General features: G+C 41.4%; 3 protein-coding genes across 5 annotated transcripts in view; all 3 read left to right on the forward strand.

Moving 5' to 3' along the window:
* Positions 1 to 21741, forward strand: part of LOC138058146 (neuropeptide FF receptor 2-like) — a 136876-nt gene that overhangs the window by 94144 nt on the left and 20991 nt on the right. The window lies entirely within an intron of this gene.
* On the forward strand, positions 6244 to 6636 carry LOC138055504 (craniofacial development protein 2-like). Its single transcript, XM_068901424.1, has one exon. It carries the CDS (start codon positions 6244 to 6246, stop codon positions 6634 to 6636), a length of 393 nt encoding a protein of 130 aa, XP_068757525.1.
* On the forward strand, positions 6820 to 7374 carry LOC138055506 (uncharacterized). The gene has a single exon (XM_068901425.1). It carries the CDS (start codon positions 6820 to 6822, stop codon positions 7372 to 7374), a length of 555 nt encoding a protein of 184 aa, XP_068757526.1.

Raw genomic sequence — 21741 nt, forward strand, 5'->3', positions numbered from 1 at the left:
CTGGGCAGAGAAAATTGTGCTTCGGGGAAACGCCTTATAGATCTTGTTGGGTCGAGAGTTGTTACCGGCTTTTGGTTGCTTCATTGTTTTCTAATTTATGCACCTGGTTGTGTTCAAACTTGGCCCAATGTTGTTTCTTAGGGTTACGCTGTCTCTGGGGACCAGGCATACCCCAACGTGCCCTAATTTATGCACGCCTCCTCGCCTTCTCATCGATGAAAACGTGTACGTACGTGACTGGCATCTCATCAGCCTAACCCTAATTTATGCGATGCACGTGTTGTTACACGTGTCTCTTAGAGTTACGCTGCGTTGCATCATGCTCCTACTTGCCCCTAATTTATGCACTTCCCCTTCTTTTTTCCTTCTGATTGATGACTTCATTTGATGACTACTTGTCAAATCTGGTCTGATTGATCCGATACAACTATTACCTTCCAGATTATCGAGTTAAAAGGTGAAGTTTCCATAGCAATCTTGCGCAAAATTCTGACCACAATTATAGCACGTCTGAATAGAAAATAGAGTTGATGTCGTAGTGAACGATGTTATAAGTGCATTGAAGAAAGAAAAATTCGCCGAAAGGCTTCAGCAGGTATCTGAGGTAATTTTTTCTAAGGAGATGGTTTCTCAGCGAAAATTGTTGAAATCCATGCTAATCTCAGAGACTTAATTGAAGTCTCTACCTCAGTGAGATTTAACCAGGGGCGTAGCTTTAGATCTCAGACGTCCGTTCACGGACCGTTGATTTCAGTCTGCGGTTAAAAAAAATCTGATCACGAGATAAAATTATTGTAGCTCTGTGGTTTCGAAAGTACCGATCACGTGGAGCTATTCCTTCGTTCCTCCCACGGCCGAGAAAAGAAAAAAAATCCCGAAGTAGAGTTTCCACCCGTTTCTTCTTTCCTCAGACAAGGCTCTTTCCTGGGTTACCGGTAATAGTCTCGGCCGGTTTTACTCCCCGTCAACATTGTTTCGCGCGTCACAAGATCAGTATTTTCGAAGCCCTTTCAATAAGAATTCATAAATGGTCGTTTTTATCAACGCAATAAATTCCGAAAGAGTTGGGAGGACCGAAAACTATGTATGTCAATTTTGGAAGAATAAGACTTTTAGTAACTGATACTTTTCCCAGTAGAGAAAGACCTCTGCAGCTCCTACGTCTCTTCTTTTGCAAGAAACGGCGACGGTTTACAGTGATCACAATAGTGATGTTCGTTTTTTGCACGAGCAACTTTCCACAATTCATTAGGGCCAGATCTTTATGTAAGGGAATATACCGGTAAACAGAACTTTCTTTTTGAGGAACAATGATTTAAATACACATTTGAAGGCAAAACAATAAGACCATGCATGATCGATTGTTAAGTAAAAAGTTTCAAAGATACATCGTTTAAATTAGAACTTGTAACCTTATGATGAGACGAGCAACCTTTTTGCTACATTTTCCACTGTTGTAAAAATGTACTTACACATCAAAAAAGAACACTTACATTTATTTGCACGCTATAGAGCTTAAAACGAGTCACGGCAATAACTAAAGCTTGATACCACCACCCCTCTTTCAGATGCTATCTGACGTCCCTGTACCCTCCCCCCCCCCCCCAAACCACGCGTCCTTGCGTCCCTGTCCCTGTCCCTGAGTCCCTTCACACGTTTAGACATAACCAAGTAATCAAAGAAACCAAGTTACTGTGATCGCATAAACAAAGGTTTCAAGAGAGTATGAGAAGATATTTATTTAGACGAAAACTGTGCAAAAGAACCCAGAAAAGACAATGTTTTTTTCACGACGACAGCTGTTAGCTAAATTCTTCTTTTAACTGAGGGGAAAGCGGCTCGTTTACTTTTTTTCTCGAAGTATGCCAACTTTGTGTAGAGGCTACTTTCTGTATTTCGCTTAGAGTCAGCTTTTTCTTTTCCATAAGAAGTCGATGCCTCCATAACCTTAAGTCTAAGCATTTCGTACCACAACATGACTAGACGCAGCGGGGTCTGTCTGGAAGTATCTTGATGGAATGGTTGTTGTCCTCGCATTCCTTTCATACTTGAAATTCGGGACAGTGGTGAATTAACACTTTGAAAGCCCAAGGCGTTAAAGTCTGCCTTCAAGCTGTCAGCAAATGTCTTGTTACCGAAATTGGTTGCCGTTTATTTCACTCAGCAGACACATGAGAATTAAAAGACAACAAAACTATTCTGTACGGTACACGTGGCTATTACATGTTAATTGGAAGTGACTTCCTTACCACGTTCGGACGTGACTCAGAATCTTTATTTTAGAGGCTCATGTGGTTGTTGGTTTTCGGGTTTTATATTTAGTCCAAAAAATGAATTTACATAGCAACGACAAAGGGTTGACATTTGAGGAAAGCTACGAGATAACAAAAAGTATGCTAATACTCATACAATTCCTTTTAAAATGGGAAACACTCTTAAGCGTCTATCCCAACGGTAAAATCAGGGGCACCCAACGAGAATATAGTTCAAAACCACTTAAACATAGCACTGTTAAACGTATTTTGGTATTTAAACGGTAGATATAGGCATAATTTTATCCCCTAAATATTTTTCATGTGTTCGGATTTCCTATCTGAAAGTCTAGTGATCCGAAAATTATAGGGATCAAAACTTACCTTTTCGGAAATTTCAGGCAGAAAAAATGCCCCCGAAAATTCTAGGTGACCTTTTTAGGATAAAAATTCGTTAAAAATGGCCAATTATACCATTTTTTAGCTGTTCGAAAATCCTAGGAGAGGCAGGCAAGAAAGAAATTTTAGGACAAATGTTCCGAAAATTCTAGATCTCAAATCGTCCTCCGAACAGATATTTTCCGAAAATTGACGTTGATTGCCCGTGTAAAATGTCATTTTTTGTACTTTGCCTTTCGCCTTTGTTTAAATCGGATGTCAGAGAGGGCATCTTTGAAGGGTCTTTCACTTTCAAAAGGAATCTCAGAAAATTTGGTGCTTCTGTCTAAAAGTAATGGACTATTCAATCTCTCTCACAACTCTCAACAAGTCTCTATGCCATCAGAAAAACGCCCTGATTTGGCTTGAGTGAAATTCTCAACTGCGGATGGCGACTTGACAAGTACAAATCGAGAAGCAACATTTTATTAATGCTCTTCGTTACCTTTGTAGTTTTAATACGCCAGAACATACAATCATTACTTTTCCCGTCAATTATTTATTTCGACGCAGCTAAACCACGCTTTCATTTTTGATCACTCGGTGGGTCTAAATGCCACGTATTAAAAAGATGCAAGAGATCCGTAAAAATTTTTTTTTCTTTTATTTCTCGCTGTTTTTAGATGTAAACTGAAGGAGCTACACCAATTCGTAAATTAATTTAAACACTAGCCAAATTATATGCAGCTAAACCACGTCTTCGTCTTTAATTTTGCTCCGTAACATTAATAAATCAAATGTAGTTCAGCGTTGTCTGTACTCCTATCGACAACGATATTCATCACAGTGGTCACAATGCTGACTGTACTGGACGAATATCGTTGTCGATAAGAGTACAGACACCTCTGAACCACATTCTATTTGTTTTTTTAACGCAATATGCAGGGAGTAAGGCATGTTCGAGTTTGGAGTCGAGTTTATTTATTCAACGTTAAAGTGAATGTTTATTCCAGAGCGTGCCCAAGATCAGACAAGGAAAGAGCAAACGTTGTCACAAACTTTCTCTCATTCTGATTGGTTTATTTCCCAAAGTAACGCGAACAGCGTTGTCAAGACTCTTAATTAGTCAATCAGATTGCGAGTTTGCTGGTATTTGTCGTATTTTTTAAAAATTTCTCGCTATTTTGTAACACTGCTTCAAACGTTCAGTTCAGTTCAGCTTATTTAGCCACAATACATTACAAAGTACAGCATAAAAAAGAAATTATCACATGGCAAGGGAGCCCAGAAGAAACCATGGGGCTTATGGGACCGGGGCTCCCTAGTTACATAAAAGAATACAAAACAGAAAGAGCTTACTTGGATTGATGGACTAAAGACTAATTAAATTACAATTAAACATAAAACGATATTTTCCTTATTTTACACTAGTAACAAGAACAAGAAGGGGAAGACATCAGAATCCGATTTATAACATGACAAAAGATACGTTTTAATCTTAGACTGAAAAGAATAAAATGAATGAGAATTTCGTTGGGTGTCTCGCAGACGAAAGACCTAAGACCCCGAAAACTCGAAAAAAGTAACCGAAAACCCTCAATTTGCTAACCCTAGGCCTAAAGTTGGTTTTTAGACCTAGAGTTTTCGGGTTCTTGGGGTCTTCGTTTTCGAAATACCCCATTTCGTTTTCATTGACAAATTGTATTGCTTGTCTCCAAGTTTCTCATCAGTTTGCATTCTATTCGATTGAACTCATCATTGCCATAGTTCAAAATGAAATGTAGGTTAAAATTATTTTAACCCAGTTTGATTCTTTATTGCCTTAACTCACAGTCACGAATAGTTAAAATGACCACTATAAAAAGAAATAAAAAATAATCAAGAGACAATAATTATCATCCTCTAATATGTACCCCGTACATTCTTCCTTGAATAAATATCTGGGCAGGTGTGGTTGTATGTTATCACTGCCTAAAAACACACCTAGTTTTTACTCAGATTAATAATTATGATTTACTTGTAGAATAAACAACAGTAAGTACTGTGATCATTGGAAAATGTCATAATTTGCAGACAAAAACAAACAGATAACTCCAATTCAAAATCAGTGCTCAAGCTCAAGCTACATGTAATGTGTTCCAAAATGTCACTGATAATGAATTAAATGCTGCAAAACCACACATCTATAAATAATTACATTCTGGAGAGCTGCATAGCAATAAGTATTTGGAAAGAAAGCTTCAATTTTACTTTTACACACATGACATCAACATTGTGTTTTCCAATTTCTGTTTGTTGTTGTGCCTTCTATTGCACTGTGAGCCTATCACCCTTGAAGGATTCAGGGCCATAACCTCTTAATGCATTATTTACATCTTTAAGATAGTCAATTTATATGACAGAAGCCCAATAGAACCCAGAAGTAGTATTTCGCATAAACCCTGTGGAATTCACAAAGCTGGATACTAGTCAGTTCTTCTCCAAGTAAAAACTCCACATCATCACGAATTCCAGTTGATCTAGAAAAAAAAATCAATAAGCAAGTCTTAACCATAATTTTTTTCAGGGGTGGCATGTTGATATCTTTATTTTGGCAATCCTTCATGTTAGGAGACGTTGTACATTGAGGAGGTATTGAATCGTCAATTAACACTAACCTTAGGAAATAAAATACGAAAGCCTGTTTTTTTTTCATCAAAATCACAATGTTCGTAAGACTTCATCAAAACGTTTACAAGGCTCCTAATGTGAAATAAGTTTCTGGATTGGAAATCGATCGCGAACAAACATTTTGAGCGAAATTAAATATCAGACACTTGTTTTCGAATTTTTGTTTCATTTTGCCCCAGTTTTACGTGACCAAAAACGACTCGATTGCAACTTACCATACTTGAACAGCTGTCCGGCGGGGCCAATATCATTATCCATTTGATGTGAGATGACACTGGCATTTGCAAACGACGGTGGTGTGCCTTGTCGTGGCAGGGAGGCTTGTGTGCCCTTATGATCCTCAAAGCTGTATCGGCGGGGAGCCTTGTGCCCCTGGTAGGTCTAACCATGCCGGGTAAGTCTGTCGGTGAGGGGTCAGACAAAACAGCACCCTGGCCCTCCAGGTTGGGGGTTGGGCGTGGGGTCAGCAACCCTACCTCATAAAAGATTGCACTGCTACAGAGACGCCAAGACGCATACCAAGAGACACTACAGCCTGGGGAGTTGAAGGACCTCTAGCACGAGGGCCAATGACGCCTGGCAGTGAAAGCCAGGTCTACCTGGAAGCTGCCAGGCCGATGACCACCATCATCTCCCCCAGGACCACCACTACCATCGGATCGTGGAACGTTCGAGCAATGTACGAGACTGGCAAAACAGCACAGGTGGCCACAGAGATGAGGAACTACTGGCTCTCAATCTTAGGAATAAGTGAATCGCGATGGACTATCTCCGGTCAGAGGCGGCTGATCTCAGGGGAGCTGCTGTTGTTTTCAGGGCATGAACAAGAAAATGCTCCCCACACCCCCACCCTCTGATGGCTCAGAGGGCACTAATCGGATGGGAGGGGCACGACCCACGGATCATCACAGCACCCTTCCGCACAAATGAGAGAAGAATTAATATGGATGTGATACAATGCTACGCCCCAACGAATGATAGCGATGACCAAGACAAGGAGGAGTTCTACAGCAGACTGTTAACCATTATCCAGGATCGCCCAGAACGAAACGTCATCATTGTAATGGGAGATTTTAATGCCAAGATTGGCAGTGATAACAGGGGATACGAGAAGATCATGGGGCAGCAGGGTCTAGGGGAGATGAATGATAATGGAGAGAGATTTGCCGACCTATGTGCCCCAATCGATCTGGTCATAGGAGGGAGTGTCCTCCAACACAGAAGGATACACAAAGTGACTTGGGTGTCACCAGACCTGCAGACAGAAAATCAGATTGATCACATGTGCATCGGGAAGAGATTCCGAAGAACTCTTCAAGATGTGCGTGTCAGGTGAGGGGCAGATGTGGCCTCAGACCACCATCTCCTGGTTGCATGGTTGAAGCTCAAACTGAGGAGGAACTGGACTGGGGGGACAAACCAACGCTTGGGGTACAACACCTTTCTGCTGAATGATACCAACAAACGGGAGGAATTTAGCTTCACACTCTCCAATACGTTCCAGCCCCTGCAGGAGCTGATGGAAGAGGAAACCATTGACGTAAGGTGGCAGAGGGTGAAAGGAGTGGTCACATCGACATGCAGTGAAGTGCTGGGTCCGAGGAATTCCAACCACAAGGGGTGGATTTCCACAGAGACACTGAAGAAGATTGAAGAAAGGAAAGCAAAGAATGTGGCTGTTAACAACAGCCGAACACGAATTGCAAAAGCTAAGACGCAAGAGGAGTATAAAGGGGTGAACAGGAGTGTCAAAAGGAGCCTTAAGGCAGACAAACGCCACTATCTAGAGTCGCTGGCAGCAGAGGCTGAAGAGGCAGCTTATCAGGGAAATATGCGGGTTCTTTATGCTACCATACGGGATCTATCGGGAAAACATAGCAAGCCAGAGAGACCGGTGAAAGATAAGGATAGGCAATCAATATCTGATTTAGAGGGACAGAAGAAGAGATGGCTGGAGCATTTTGAGGACCTGCTCAACCAGGGGCCTGTTTCTGGAAAGTCCCGAGAACTTTTCGGGCCCGAAAAGCCAGTCGTCAAGCTGCAATCTGCTCATTTTGAAAAGCTGATCCTTTAACATGTTTTTAATGTAAGAAAAACTAAGAGTATTGCGAAGTTTGGTGGCTTCGAACCTCGGCGTTGCGAAGATATAAAGGAAATTGTGGCACCCGAAATAGGCCCGAAAAACTATCGGGACTTTTGAGAAACAGGCCACACGACCTCTGGGATTTTCTGTGACACCTAAATTCAGGGTAATCAAGGAATGGTCGGTTTTGTATCCAGGCAAAATATCAGAGTTGGTTACTTTGCCATATATACTGCGACTAATGAGAAAAAAGTCAAGATGGTAAGATATATTAGGATAGCGTCTTCCCCATGTATATCTCGTCGTGAGCGGGTTTTGGTCACGGCAGACAAAGCCCAGGTCAAGGTTAATTTGGGCTTTTCCTATTTTGGCAAACGCCTTTGGGTGAGAGGTCTTGGCTGTGCCACCCTGTTTGTCCAATTCAGTATTCAGAATTAGGTTACAGTCTCCGCCCATGACAATATTGTCACAATAAAATTCGAGCATTCGGCTTGTGATATTAAAGAAAAAAAAACGTCTTTGTTCGGAGCATAAATATTAACTAACGTGAAAGACAGGCTGGCCGCTTAAATATCCAGTTAATAAAACGGCCTGCTGGGTCTATGTACTTTTTGTTTAGTACAAAATCGAAATTTTTTTGGGAAAAGAACAGCAACGCCAGCTTTACGACTACTGTCGCAGCCGAAGAACGCTTTGTAGCACCATTCCTTTTTCCACAGGTCAATCTTTTTTCATTTGCGCAGTGTACCTCTTTCCCTAAGCCAATTGAACGTGTCTCGACGTTTAACTTCCACTGATAAGCCTCTAACATTCAAGGAACAAATGTTTAAGAATTGTCATGGTGACAAAAAAATTACACCAAATGGCAACGATATAAACAGCACACACGAAAGTTGGAAAGGATAACAACAAGGAGGACAATAGCCATCGGTAATTAGGAGGGATAATAGATTTTTCACGAGACTACTCACCTGAACGCGGGTTTCGCTGTAAAAAGTCAAACCCTGCACAGGAGTTTTCAATTTTTGACCTTCATTTTAGAGTGTGGCCTGGGAGTAATTTTTGGGTTTTTGGAGTGTGGTAAGGTTCTTTTGTGGTTTTCTTTGTGTTTATTGGTTTTCTTTGTAGTTTTTTTTTTCGGTGACCCTCCCCGGGTCTCATGCTCCGCATTCTGCGGTAAGGGGTAAGCCGACTCTTTTTGGTTCTATTTTTTCTCTCGCTTCCAGGGCTCTTTGAGCCCGCGTTTTTGGCACCTCATTTAGTCTATCTTTGAAGTGTCCTTTTTGGTTTTTCGAGTGGATTGATAATATTTTAGTGTGTTTTTGCTTTGTTGGTTTCTCTGTATTCAAAATTTTTGTGGGATTTCCTTGTTTTTCATTTGCTAGGTCTTTTTTGTGTGGAATTTATAAGGGTGATATTCGATTAAAACTTTTTGCTTGGTTACTGCTTCGATAAGTCTCCCTTCTTGTTATCCTGTGCATTGTTTCTCTTTGGGCTTTTTGTTCAAAGGGCTATTTTCTTGGCTACTGTAATAAATTAGTGTGAATCTTCTTTATAAAATATTTACTTAGTTGCTCTTTGTGTGAGTGACTACTTAGTGATCAATTGGATTATCTTACATATTAGTGTGTTCCATATTATATCTTAATATTTTAGTGAATTAAAATATCCATAATATATTTGGAATTAGTGGTATTATATTTTGAATTAGTGTGACATATAAAGGTGAAAATAATTAGTTAAATTTCGCCCTTTTGCAGCTGCTTAAGGTTTAATCTTAGTTTATTGTTAAAATATTGTACCCGTAATTTATTACAGAATTTAAAAGTATTTTCCATAATGGTTCCGCGCAATACGCGCACAGTAATCATAAAGTCCGGCTTCCCAGCTGGGACTTCCCATGCCGGGGTTGCCGGCATCATTGCTGACTTCCTGGCTGGCCTGGTCGATTCAATCCAGGTCTGTTCAGGGGGTATTATTCGTATCTCCTTTATAGATCCTGCCCACAAAAAGACCTATGAGGAGGCCGGTTTTATTACTTTTGGTGACGTCCGTTGTGACGTGGTTGTTTCTACCCCCATCACTTTTGTGATGGTGTATTTGTTTCCTTATGAAGGTACCAATGACCGAGTTAAAGAGGCCCTTAAGTTTTTTGGGGACATTAAGGAGGTGCGCCATCAGCAGTGGTCCAATGTCCCTGGCGTGCACACCGGTACCCGTCTCGTGCGCATGGTGCGCAAACATGACATCCCTCGAAATATTATTATTGATGGGGTAAATTGTAGAATTTGGTATAATCGGCAACCTCTTGTGTGTGATATATGTAACAATAATCACAAGGCGGCTGACTGCCCTTTAAAAGGCAAATGTAAAAGATGCCATGATTCTGGGCATTTTGTCCGAAATTGCCCAAAGCCTGTTTGGTTTGTGCCTGGCAATCCGGAAGTTCATGCTGATGATAGTGATGATGAAGATAATGCTTGGTGGTAATGATGTCAATGACGGGGCTGCGGCCGGAAATGTTTCCGGGTCAGTTGATTCGGACCCTGTTGGGCGTGTTGTTTCCTCTCCAGTGGCTTCGGCCATCGGTCAGGATGTGGTGTCTGGGGGGGTGGGCTCTGTGGTCTCTCCGCAGGGTTCTGGCTCTGGTTTGCCTGTTGGCACGTCTGTGTCTTTGGTCGAATCCGAACCTATGAGTGTGGATGTTCGGGACAACGAGCTGGATGAATTGGCCAGCCAGCCGTTGCTGGCTAGTGAGTCTGGCGTGGTTGGGGATGGCGTTCTGGTTCCCTCTCCCAGTGATCGTGTTTTGGAGGCCTCCGCCAGTCAGGCGGGTGTGTCTCAGGTTGAGGGTTTGCAGTCCTCGCCTTCTTTTTCTCCCCTTTCGGGGTCCGTTGTGTCCGTTACACCGTCATCAGCTGTTTCTGAAGAGGTGGATGGGTCTGCATCGTTGGTTTCTGATTCTAGGCCTTTAAGGTCTAGAATTCCGGTCAAGGTTCCTTCTCGTGGTGGTGTTTCGGGGGATACACAACCCCCCCCCCCCCCCCCCCACTTGTGTCACCAGAGGAGACGGCGGTCATGGTACAGCAGTTGAAGGCATCTCTTCCGGTGTCTGCATATGATCTTGTGGGTTCAGGGCGGGTTGGGGGCTCTTCCCAGCCGTCGCGTCCTTTTGTCGTTCCTCTTCCTCCTCGGGTCAGTACTCGTTCTGCCTCGGGGATGGCTCTTCGTGCGTCCTCTTGTTCCCGGTCCCGTTCTGGGGATGAGAGGTCTCCTCTTAGCCTGGATCCTCATAGGTCCTCCCTTCGTCGTCCTTTGTCGCCTAGCCCTGCTAGGCGTCGTTAATTTGCCGTTGTCTCACCATCCTGTTAGTTTTTGGTTCTCTGTACTGTTTTTTTCGTCATCGGTTTTTCTCTCCTTTTTTGTTTCCTTATGGCTCTTTCCGTTATTTCTGTTAACGTCAATGGTTTGAGAGATGGTGACAAACGTCTTGGTTTTCTCCAGTGGTTGTCCCATCTCTCTCCGTCGGTAGCCTACAGGAGACTCACGCCGTCTCTAATGATGATCTTCCTTCTTGGCTTTCTCGATTTGGTTATTTGTGCGCTAGTTCTTTTGGTACGAATCATTCTCGTGGTGCGGTTGTTTTGTATCGTTCAGTTTTGGAGTGTCGGTCTGTTGTTTGCGAGTTTGATGGTCGTTTTGTTTTGGTTGAGTTTGGTCTTCGTGGTTCGGTTTTCCATGTTGCTTCTATTTATGCTCTCAATTGTAATCCAGATCGTGACGCTTTTTTGGTTCGTTGTGTTGATTCTATCGATCCTGCTGTTCCTACTCTTTTATGCGGCGATTTCAACACGGTCCTGGACCGTGTTGGGGATCGCCGTGAGTCTTGTCCTTTTGATGTCTCTCGGGAAAGTTCTGCTTCGTTGACGGCTACGTTTTCGGATTGTTGTGTTGTGGATATTTGGCGTGAAAGGCACCCAAACGTTTCTGATTTTACCTGGTTCCGGCCCGATAGGGCCCTTGCATCGCGCATTGACCTCATCGGTTGTCCGTATGCTTGGGTGCCTTATGTGTCTTCTGTAGACATTCTGCCGTGTCCTTTTTCTGATCATTGTGCTCTTTCTTTTTCATGGGCTCTCCCCAGCTCCATTCCTCCGGGTCCGGGGTTGTGGAAGCTCAATCTTTTTGTTCTGAGTGAGGCCGAGTATATCGACACCATCTCAACTTTCTGGTCTTACTGGCAGTCTCGTCAGTCTTCTTTTTCTTCCCTCACTGGGTGGTGGGACAGCGGTAAATCTCATATTAAACATATTATCAATAGTATCAATTATTGTGTAAATCGTTGTAAAAGTATATTAGTGGAACGTGATATTTTGTCTAAACTGGCTGCCCATTTAAAAGTTCATGTTGATTCTGGTCGTCTTTCTTTCCTTCCTGTTTATCTTTCTACTCTGTCTCGTCTTCGTGATCTGGATCTTGAGGTTGCTCGTGGTGCTCAGGTTCGTGCTCGGTCGAGGTGGGTGGAGGAGGGTGAGTCCTCCTCTGCTTACTTCATCCGGCTCGAAAAGAAAAGCGGCACTGACGGTAATATCTCGGTGCTGAGAGCTAGTAATGGTACTTTGGTTACCAATAAGGATGGGTTGTGTGATGTTTTTCGTTCTTTCTATTTGGATCTTTTCTCCGCTGCTCCTTGTGAGGCTAATGCTCGTGCTGAGCTTCTTTCTAATATTTCTTCAGTTCTTCCTTTTCACGATAGTGAGGGGTGCGAAGGTCTCCTCAGCCAGGAGGAGTGTTTTGCTGCTCTTCAGGGCATGGCCCGTGGTAAAGCTCCTGGTTGTGATGGCCTTCCCATGGAATTCTATTCAAAATTTTGGCATATTTTGGGTTTTGATTTAGTGTGTGTTTTGAATTCTGCTTTTGGTTCGGGCTCTTTGTCTCGCTCTCAGCGTCGAGGTATTATTACTTTATCTTTTAAGAAAGGGGATCGTCTTGATCCCAAAAACTGGCGTCCAATCTCCCTGTTGAAAGTGGATTACAAAATTGCGTGCCCTTGGCGTTTTTCTGGTGTGAGCCAACGCCTTGGCGTTGGATGAGTCGGTTGATGGGTAGCCTTCTTTTGGTCTCTTTTCACTCTTGTGCCGGGTCGTGCTAGTTTTGTTTTGTCCGGTTGTCTTAAAGTCTTTCTTGTTGTGTTTGTCGAATTGTCATTTAGGAGTGTAAGTCGGACGAGGCATCTCCTAGATGCAATTCTTCGTTTGTCTGTTTGTCTTTTGTTCAGTGTTGATAGAGGCGGGGTTCGATTCCCTGGCGAAGTTGGCGTGTTGGTTCATCCCCGTTTAAGGTGAACTGTTGTGCTTGATGGACTAGTCGCTATGTCTGGCGGCCATTGCACTCACCCTACTGGGGGGCCAGCCATTCGCCTTAAACATTAAAAAAACTTCCAACAATAATTAAAACAAACTTTAGAGTTCAAAGGCATCGGATTTGGATCGTGTCTTAGAGTTTATAGATCAATATGGAAGATTAGGCGCTAGTTTGAGTAAAAAAAGGAAAAAAAATATAGGAAATATAGAGATTAATCAATCTATATTTACGGTTATATTTGTACCTACTCTTCCTGAACTTGTCTGATTTTTTCGGCGTGGAAAGTGATGAATCATCTTGCGCAGGTTGACTACCATTTACATCCGACCGTCAACTCATATCGAACGTATACTTCTTACCATTGACTAGTAAACGATCGCCAATGATCGTCGCCTTGGTGCCTTCGTTTAAGCGCTGGAATTAAAATGGTCCTCCGAATTTCACGAACATTGTGAAGCAGATCTTCCGCAATCTTTACCGTCGAATCCTTAAGATTAGAGCGTTGCCGCCAGGCAAAGTCTCTGTCGGCTCTGCATGTGAAACGTGCAATGATAGGCCTTGGTTTAGGCGAGTTTCCAGATCTTTTTTTCCTTCCAAGGAGGTGGGTCCACAAAACAGAATTGAATTTGCTTTCCTTTACTCCAAATTCACCAAGGCGTGCTTGACTAACTTTAAACAATTTTCCTCCTCTGATTCGGAATGTCGTGGAAAATAAGATTCCAGCGCCTGCTGTATATGCTCTGTCTGATAATTTCGTCCTCTTGCCTGCAATGGTCCTCTTTGCATTTATCAATCCTTTCCTTCGCTTCGTCATCTTGACTTTGAGTAAATTCAACAAAGTAAGACAGGCCTTCAACACTCTGGAGATCAACAGCTCTCTCGCTTCATAACAAGATCCGGATCTTTAACACCAACCTCAAGTCTGTCTTACTTTACGGCTCAGAAACCTGGCGGGTAACAAAGATCTATACCCACAAACTCGAGACACTTATCAACAGATGTCTCAGGAACATCCTCAACATCAGGTGGCCGGAAGTCATCTCAAATGATTAACTTTGGGACAAGACCAGACAAGCCCCAATCGAGTCCAAGATCAAGAAACGGAAATGGGGATGGATCGGTCACGCGCTCCGCAAGCCTGCTTCTAACGTCACCAGACAAGCCCTTGACTGGAATCCACAAGGGAAGCGGAAGGTGGGCCGACCAAAACAGACCTGGCGCAGAAGCGTCGACACTGAGGTGAAGGCAGCCGGTAAGACATAGACCGAGCTGAAGAGGATTTCCCAGAACCGCGTTCGTTGGAGGGGTGTTGTTGAGGCCTTTTTTTCCCAGCGAATTCAGAGGCATGATTGATTGATTACAATTTCCGAGAAAACAAAGTTAATGCATTCCTTTTTCACTTTCTAATGTGTAATGGTTATGATTAATTGGAAACAGGACTTCGTGTCGTCTAATTTGGTCTGTAATCATACTCGAGATTAAGCAAATCGGACTCCCGCTACGCGGTCGTTCGATTTTGTTAATCACCTGTATGATAACAGACCAAATTGGACTCCACTCAGTCCTATTACCATAATAAACAACGCATCCGTAAAAATAACAAACGGTTTAGTGCTCAAGGAAAGAATTTGTGGAGTAAATTCTTCCACCAAGTATGAGCTATTGCTGGTATTCTGTTTTGTCGTTGTCGTTCTCTTTCCCTACCCCTTCCATTTCTGTTCTAGTCATAGGTCCTCTAGGCCACATGCAACCTTATTAGAGCTTCTAAAAATATGACACAAATTGCAATACAGAGAAAAAAGCAGCTCTAAGCAAATTAAAAAGAAACACTCAACTTTGAGTTTATATCCCTCCGATGCGTGGATTAAATAACTGCGTAGCCACCAGTGTGGACCACAGCTATCATGATATGTCAAAATGAATTGAAATCAGCGAAAAATGCAGAAAGAAAACATTTTCCAAACCGTTTTCACCTGAACACGAAAATCGTTGACTGTGTAAGAGCTATCGTTTAGGTAGTATGGCCGCGTAGCCACGTCAAGCCACAGAAAGCGCGCGAAAAATGAAACCTCGTATATGCTTAGGTGAGTTAACCTGGTTGCTGTCATCCAACCGAACACCAGTACCTGGTCAACTTTAAAAAAAAAACAGGTGACCGCGGCGAGCTCTAAGCTTAAGCAAGCGATATGGGCGCGTGATACTGATCAGTAGATACCTTGCTTTGACAGGTGTCAATTGACTATGACATGGATGTCCAATACCAAAGATGCATGCTGTAAACTAGGGTTATACTGGTTGCATTGACATACATCGAGGAGTGGACGTTCGTACGGACGGTCGATGACGTCATGGCTATAAAACGAAAATTTCTCGAATCGATTGGTTACCATATTTTCTTAATTATGGTGTTCCACGCGCGCGGTAAATACGATCGCATCAGGTTTAAGGCAATTTCGGAGGAGTTATACGCTTGAAGCTGTTTTTATTAAGAGGGCTGGGTATACTGAATCAAATGCTTTACTCATGTCCGATTCCAAGACACCAACAATATTTCTACGCTCAAGCTCAGCTTTAATGTTGTCAATTAGTCCCAAAAGTTTGGTTTCACAGCTGGTATGAGGGCGATAAGGGCTGACACTTTCTTCCAGTAGATTTTCAGAGCAATTCTCTGCTGCTTGGTTGCTTCATTTCACCATTTCCGTTTTTGCTCGGGGCTCTCCTGCGTTGGGTTCTCACCACACTTCTTGGAAAATCGTCCTTTCCACAGTCATGTAGGGTACTTCATTATCTCTTCCATTGATTTGTTTAATGGGCACAAAGTCCTTAAGAGGAGTTTCCCAGTACTCATATTTTCAAGGGTGAGGTACTGTTTTGCGTAACTCTAGTCGGTTCACGTATCAGGCAATGGAGACCATTTTCCTCCTCCAAATCATGTAGGATTTTACCTTTTCTTTGATCTGGTCCAAGCCTGTTAAGGATTAAATCTCCCATTATAATTATGAAGTGCTTCTGAAGAGATACCCAGGAACAGATGTCATTAAGCTCCTCTTCCAATCTTACGTGATAATCCTTGCCAGTCACTAATGGTGAGCGGTACAGGCCAAGTACAATCACATGCCCTCCTCCAAAAGTAGACTGTATTGCTAGAGTTTCAATGGTTTTGTAATCTCTCGGGAGCTTTAACTTCTTTGATGGTAGAGGTGCAGAGAAATATTACACCACTCACCTGAAAGCTATTAATTTCAAATTGCCTATTCGGGTACGATGCACCAATCTTTGCTTCAGTTAAAAGCATGACTTGCGCTTTAAATTGATTAATCAGCCGTTCTACTTCTTCGTTTTTATATTCTGAAGATTATTCGCATTTAAACGCGTAAGTAAAATCTCTCTGGAGTCTTTCGATCGCTGGTTGACAATTTCCAGAAGACCATCCATGTGTGGGAGGGCCGAACGGCAAAATATTTGGCCCTAAACTCAGTCATTAAGCATTTTACCACATGCACTCTTTACGCTATTCATGAGCACTCAGTCGTTTGGACAAGAAAATCAAAAATTTGCAAAGAAAGGTTATCTAATATGTTGTTTGTATTTGCTTTTCTGGCTATAAATAACTTGAATGTGTAGAAGTGGCGAATCCCCTAAAATCGCACACACAAAGCACCAGGTGTTGTTAACTCATCCGTAGGGTTTTTTTGTGGCCTCCTCGACCTAATGCGCACGGCCCTCATATCGGTATTTTCCCAATATATTTACAATGAAATTGCGCGCGGCACAGTCCGGGCCATGTGATAATATAATGACTTTTTCAATTTCCCTGTGGTGGGGGCATTTGATGAGCTTTAAAAATGGAAGTATAAAGGAGCATTTGAACGGCTTTTGGCGCTCCCTGGGGGAGCTGGCGCTTCGATTTGACCGATACATTAACACACAAACAGCTTACCGTCAAAAACCTTAACAGCGTATGAAGTGGATTTTTTGGTGTTTTCTGGTACCGCTCTATCGACCAGCAGGTTTATCTCTTCTTCTGTTACGAAAGCAAACCGTTCTGCCATCCTAACATTAATTTTAATGTGAGACTTGAATCCTTGAAGTCGGTTTTAAAAATTGGGGAATATCATTGGGGAATATCCTCGGATATTCCCCAGTTTTAGCTGGGGAATATTCGCCCGCTTGACGCGTTTAGACCAATCGCGCGCGAGCGAAAATATTTGATGGATTATAATTTCGGATATGGGAATCATACTACCAGGCAAATTGTGGCCAAGGAATTTCCCTGAAGATTGATTTATGATTGATCAAGAGAAAATGAGGGGACAGAGAAGGAGGCTCCCGGTCCAGCCCTTGGGATATGTCATATCCACGAAAGTTATTTTTAGACGAGCGGAAGTCTTCCGAGACGTCCGCATGCAGGCCAACCTCGGTCCGATGTTTGAAAGAAAATATATATTCATCAGCCTTCCACGTGCGCCATCATTTTCTCTTTTCACTGAGAACCTGAGAGCGAAGCAAGACTGCATGCGGACGTCTCGGAAGACAGACTTCCCCTAGAACAAAGACTTCCGCTCGTCTAAAAATAACTTTCGTGGACATAACATATCCCGGCCAACGCCTTGAGCCTTCCTTTCTGTCCCCTCATTTTCTCTTGGATTGATTGATTTATGAGTAAATCCCTTTCCTTGTACCTTAAATTCCAATTTGACTTTCACAAACATTGTGTTTCTTTGTTTATCCACAAAGATCCCTTCTGTAAACCCTTGATGGGCCTTATTTGATAGCACTGCTGATATCGACATTTATTAATTTAGCTTCATATCGCAGATCATGATGATCACTTTGCCGTAAGCACATATTCACGGCCTTTAGCTCCCACGCGACATAAATCTATGAACCCATCATTCGCATTACATTTATCACAGTATCAAAGTAAACAATATTTTCTGTTAGCACTATCGATCAAAACTAATACATAATTTGTAACACACACGGTTCGATTTTCAGTTATTTGAGAGAACATAGTCAAAATAAGAAAGAAAGACTAATGAGGAAATATGTTTTCAGAGCAAGTCAAAGTTTATTGTGGAATTATATGTAGTACCAACTGGAATACACTTTTTTCTAAGAACAACCTTTTTAATATCAATGTTCAGTCTGACATTAACCAACATTTTAAGAACACACTCCGGCAGTTTTTTATATAAACACCAATGAAACACCAAGTGAGCTTTCGCGCAAAACCATGATATCTTAACATGTTATCTTCACACGTGAAAAGATCACCGTTGCTATGGTTAAATAAAAAAATTGCGCCTTTCGATGCCTTTCGTGAAATGATTTAGTATTTCATTGGTGTTTATATAATAAATAAAATATTACATGGCCGCTTGGAGATACGAAATTTCTCTTCTCGTGTTGAAAAATATTTCACTCGTTCGCTGCGCTCACTCGAAGAGAATATTCGTATGTCCGCGCGGCCATGTAATATCTTCTATGTAACAGGACAATTATCTCAATTACTTAGGGACGTTTTTTTTTTAACATGAACAGTGCTGTATTCTTACTTCATGATACATTGAATAACAACTCAGTTTGTTCTTGAACTTAGCATGGCTCAAATCTCAAAAAAAGAACGTGCAGCCTCATTTCTAAGATTAGACGTTCTTACAAAAAAAAGGGTGTAAAGCCCATGAAAGAGTGCAAATTTTATGTCGTTTTAGAAATAAAAGTGCCTAACTCAAATTCAAGCGGAATAATTTTAAATTGAGGCCGAAAAGGTAAGATACCTCGAATCTCAAGGGGAAACGGATGGCAGTGGAATAATTGTTAATTAAAGAATCATAGCACGCTGCAAATGAGTTAAATGGCGATCCACATCGTCAGGGAATGTTTTTCGCTTTGTCAACAACTTTTGAAATCGTGTAAGTTTGACTTTTTTTGTTTTCGTTCAACATGCGCCATAAGGTCTTCCTTCAGTTTGTCCTTTCCAATATGTAATTGTGCTCCTTCGCCCCATGCTTTCTAATTGATTGTTACCTTATTTTGAAGTACCCCAAGTCCTCCGGTTCAAAATGATTCTGTTCACCCCGGAGACTAGCCTATTCTTTCTATCTCGTCATGCCCACCCTTATATCAAGTTACGTATTCCGTTCGTGCCATGAAATTTCTCCTTTTCTTCCTTCTACCCTTATAAAGCATCAAAGATGCTCATTTTCTGATTTCTTTCAACGCCAGTGAACAAAAAGTCGATAATTTATCTAAACTTGAAAGACTTGAAGCAAAGAAGTGAAATATTTATATGTTCTTTGTCGGCTGGGAGGTCTCTATAGCGGTCGGGGGTAGCTTCAGTTGAAGATCGAAGTCGCAGTTTTTGTTAAACGGACCGATCCTTAGCTGGTAAATAACTCTTTTATTTTTTCGTCCCTTTCTGTCTTCCTCTCTGAAATCGCTTTTGCAATTGTTTACTTGTATCGCGCTTGAATTTTGAGACTAACGTTTTTCTGCAAACGGATTCGGTTTCTAAAAAAAAACAAATTTAAGGTCAAGAACAAAACCTATGAGAGCCTTATCGTTCCCGAGGGCAGAGACAGGAAAATCCGGACCGCTAGAAGAACCAATCACATTGTAGAATTCGATACCGTGCCAGCTTTTCATTTATTTTTATCTCTCAGATAGTACGCACTCTATCATTTGCTAAGGTAGTGGTTCATATTCTGCAGTACGGCCCGCTAAATTTGAAATTTCGATGAAACATCCTCTTGCAAGTTTGTTTGAAGCAACTATTTCAAACAGCCAAGAAGAGTCCGTTTTTCGGATTTTGACGCTGTAGTCTTTGTCGAAGTTGAACCTTCCCCTTGACTTCAACTTACCACAGAGACATAGGAAACATCTTACTAACTTTAGTTCTCGGTTCGTACCGTAAAATTACGGATCCTCGTTTTTTTTCCTTCTAATTTGTGGCCTGAGGGTTTCGCACTTGGGCCATGTTGGACACTCAGCTTTTTTCAGCTTTAATACTCTTGTTCTCTTTGTGCTCTTGCCTACATTAATGATGTAGATTAGAGATGAAATTTTTCTAAAAGAAGAATGTTTCAATCGTACGATGAGCTTACTGGCTAGAGTTTTCGACAACATTATACAGGAGATAAAGGTAACTCTAGCAGTAGTTTAACTCCCTGCCCCCCTAACTGATTCTCCTTTGAATGTTTATCCACTGATCTAGAAGAGGCTCGTTGAACTAAACGCCATTATTGAGCTTTGAGCTTAAGCGAAAACCGCCTGTTGACTTGCGCATGACTATTTACATCCTTCTCCGATGAGAAACATTCTTGATGAATTATCGTATATTATGTTACTGTGTTGAGATCATAAATTTTGAAATTGTTGTTCCTTTTTTCTCCTCTGGATTTAGCTGTGTTCACCACTGCCGCTTTACGTTTCGTAGAAACCAGCGGCAAGCAAATTTCTTGGAAAATAATGGGAAATGCATCTAATTAAAATAATCCTGCTTATTGTAAGTGATTTTTTTCTTGTTAAAAAGTGCATTGTAAGGAAAATGAAGGCATTTTCTTTACTGCATTTGGAGGTTCTTCTTCATCATTGTGTTTCTGAAGCCAAACCGCTAAAACAACACGAGTACTTTTCGTTTACGTCAACACATTTGTTGCTAGTGTCAACATGCAACCAGATGACAATGTATCCATTTGAAGACGCAATTTTTAAACCTGCGGCAGAAAATCGTTCTTGGAAAGAATGCTTTGACATTTTAAGCTCAAAAAGAGTCTTTAGTTCATTTCCTGCAAAAAGAAAGCGAATGTCGACAGTAAAATAAAACATTGACCATGGCAGACCCTCACTGAATCTTAAAACGTGATTTGTAATATCAAACGCCTCAAGCGAATCGGTAGAAAATGTTTGATGGGAGTAAATTATCTTTCATCGATAGGTAATGAAGTATTATCGCATTTCCTTACCCAATCTTAAATTTAAGGAAATAGTTAAATAAAGAGGAATAAAGTGGATATTTTGTTGTTGCACAAAATTCGCGTTAAGTGTTCAACTGGAGGGCATGTCATTCTAACTCAGGGAAAGAATGCATTCAGTTTTCGAGGAGGTAACATGAGGTGTATCTAGGAATTATATTTAGTAAACAGTTCATTTGTATCGATCCCTTTTCCGTCCTTAAAACAAATATTTTCTCCTAAAGAAATTTTAGATACTTTGAAAACCACTTTCCGCAATCCTTAATTGCTCTCTTATTTTAATTCCCCTTTTGGCCCTTTGATGTTTAGTAAAATTACAGAAACAATGATTAAATTTGATTTCGTTTTCATTTTATTTTATTTTATTTTATTTTATTTTGCTTTGTTTTACTTCCTTTAACTTTAGTGAATAATTATCAATTACTTTAAACGATTGAAGTCCTTCTAATCACCGTCCTAATAATAATATACGACACGCTTTGGCACGCTTTGGCAATCAACTCAATATTTGCATATTGGACTTGCTGGATGTCCCTAAAGACCTAACGTACTACAATGGCGTCAACAATGGTTTTTGTTCGATCTTACTGCCTTTCATATATAGTAAACAATGGCGCACGTTCCTTACTACTCCAACAGTATTGCTAGTTTTCAACTGTTATTAATTGCTGGTGATATTCACCCTCAACCAGGACCGCTAGCTAATCATGATCAAAAGCCAAGAGTTTTGGCGCGTAATGCTCTACTGATGGGCATGGCAAATGTGTGCTCTTTAAGAAACAAGACATCCGATTTTGTTAATTATGTATGCAGTACCAATGTGGATATATTTGCTATAACCGAAACATTAAGGGTAGTAAGAGTCTACTTAATTGTAAACCTTGCAACGCTATACCACCTGATATTGATGAGAAACGATTCGCAGAGGATATGGGAAATTTCTTTGTACAGAAAGTTTTGGATATAAGGAATCGATTGGATAATATTCATTCTAGCTGTGAACATGAGACGTCGATAC

This window comes from Montipora capricornis, chromosome 7 (assembly GCF_036669925.1).
Source record: "Montipora capricornis isolate CH-2021 chromosome 7, ASM3666992v2, whole genome shotgun sequence".
Classification (NCBI taxonomy): Eukaryota; Metazoa; Cnidaria; class Anthozoa; order Scleractinia; family Acroporidae; genus Montipora; species Montipora capricornis.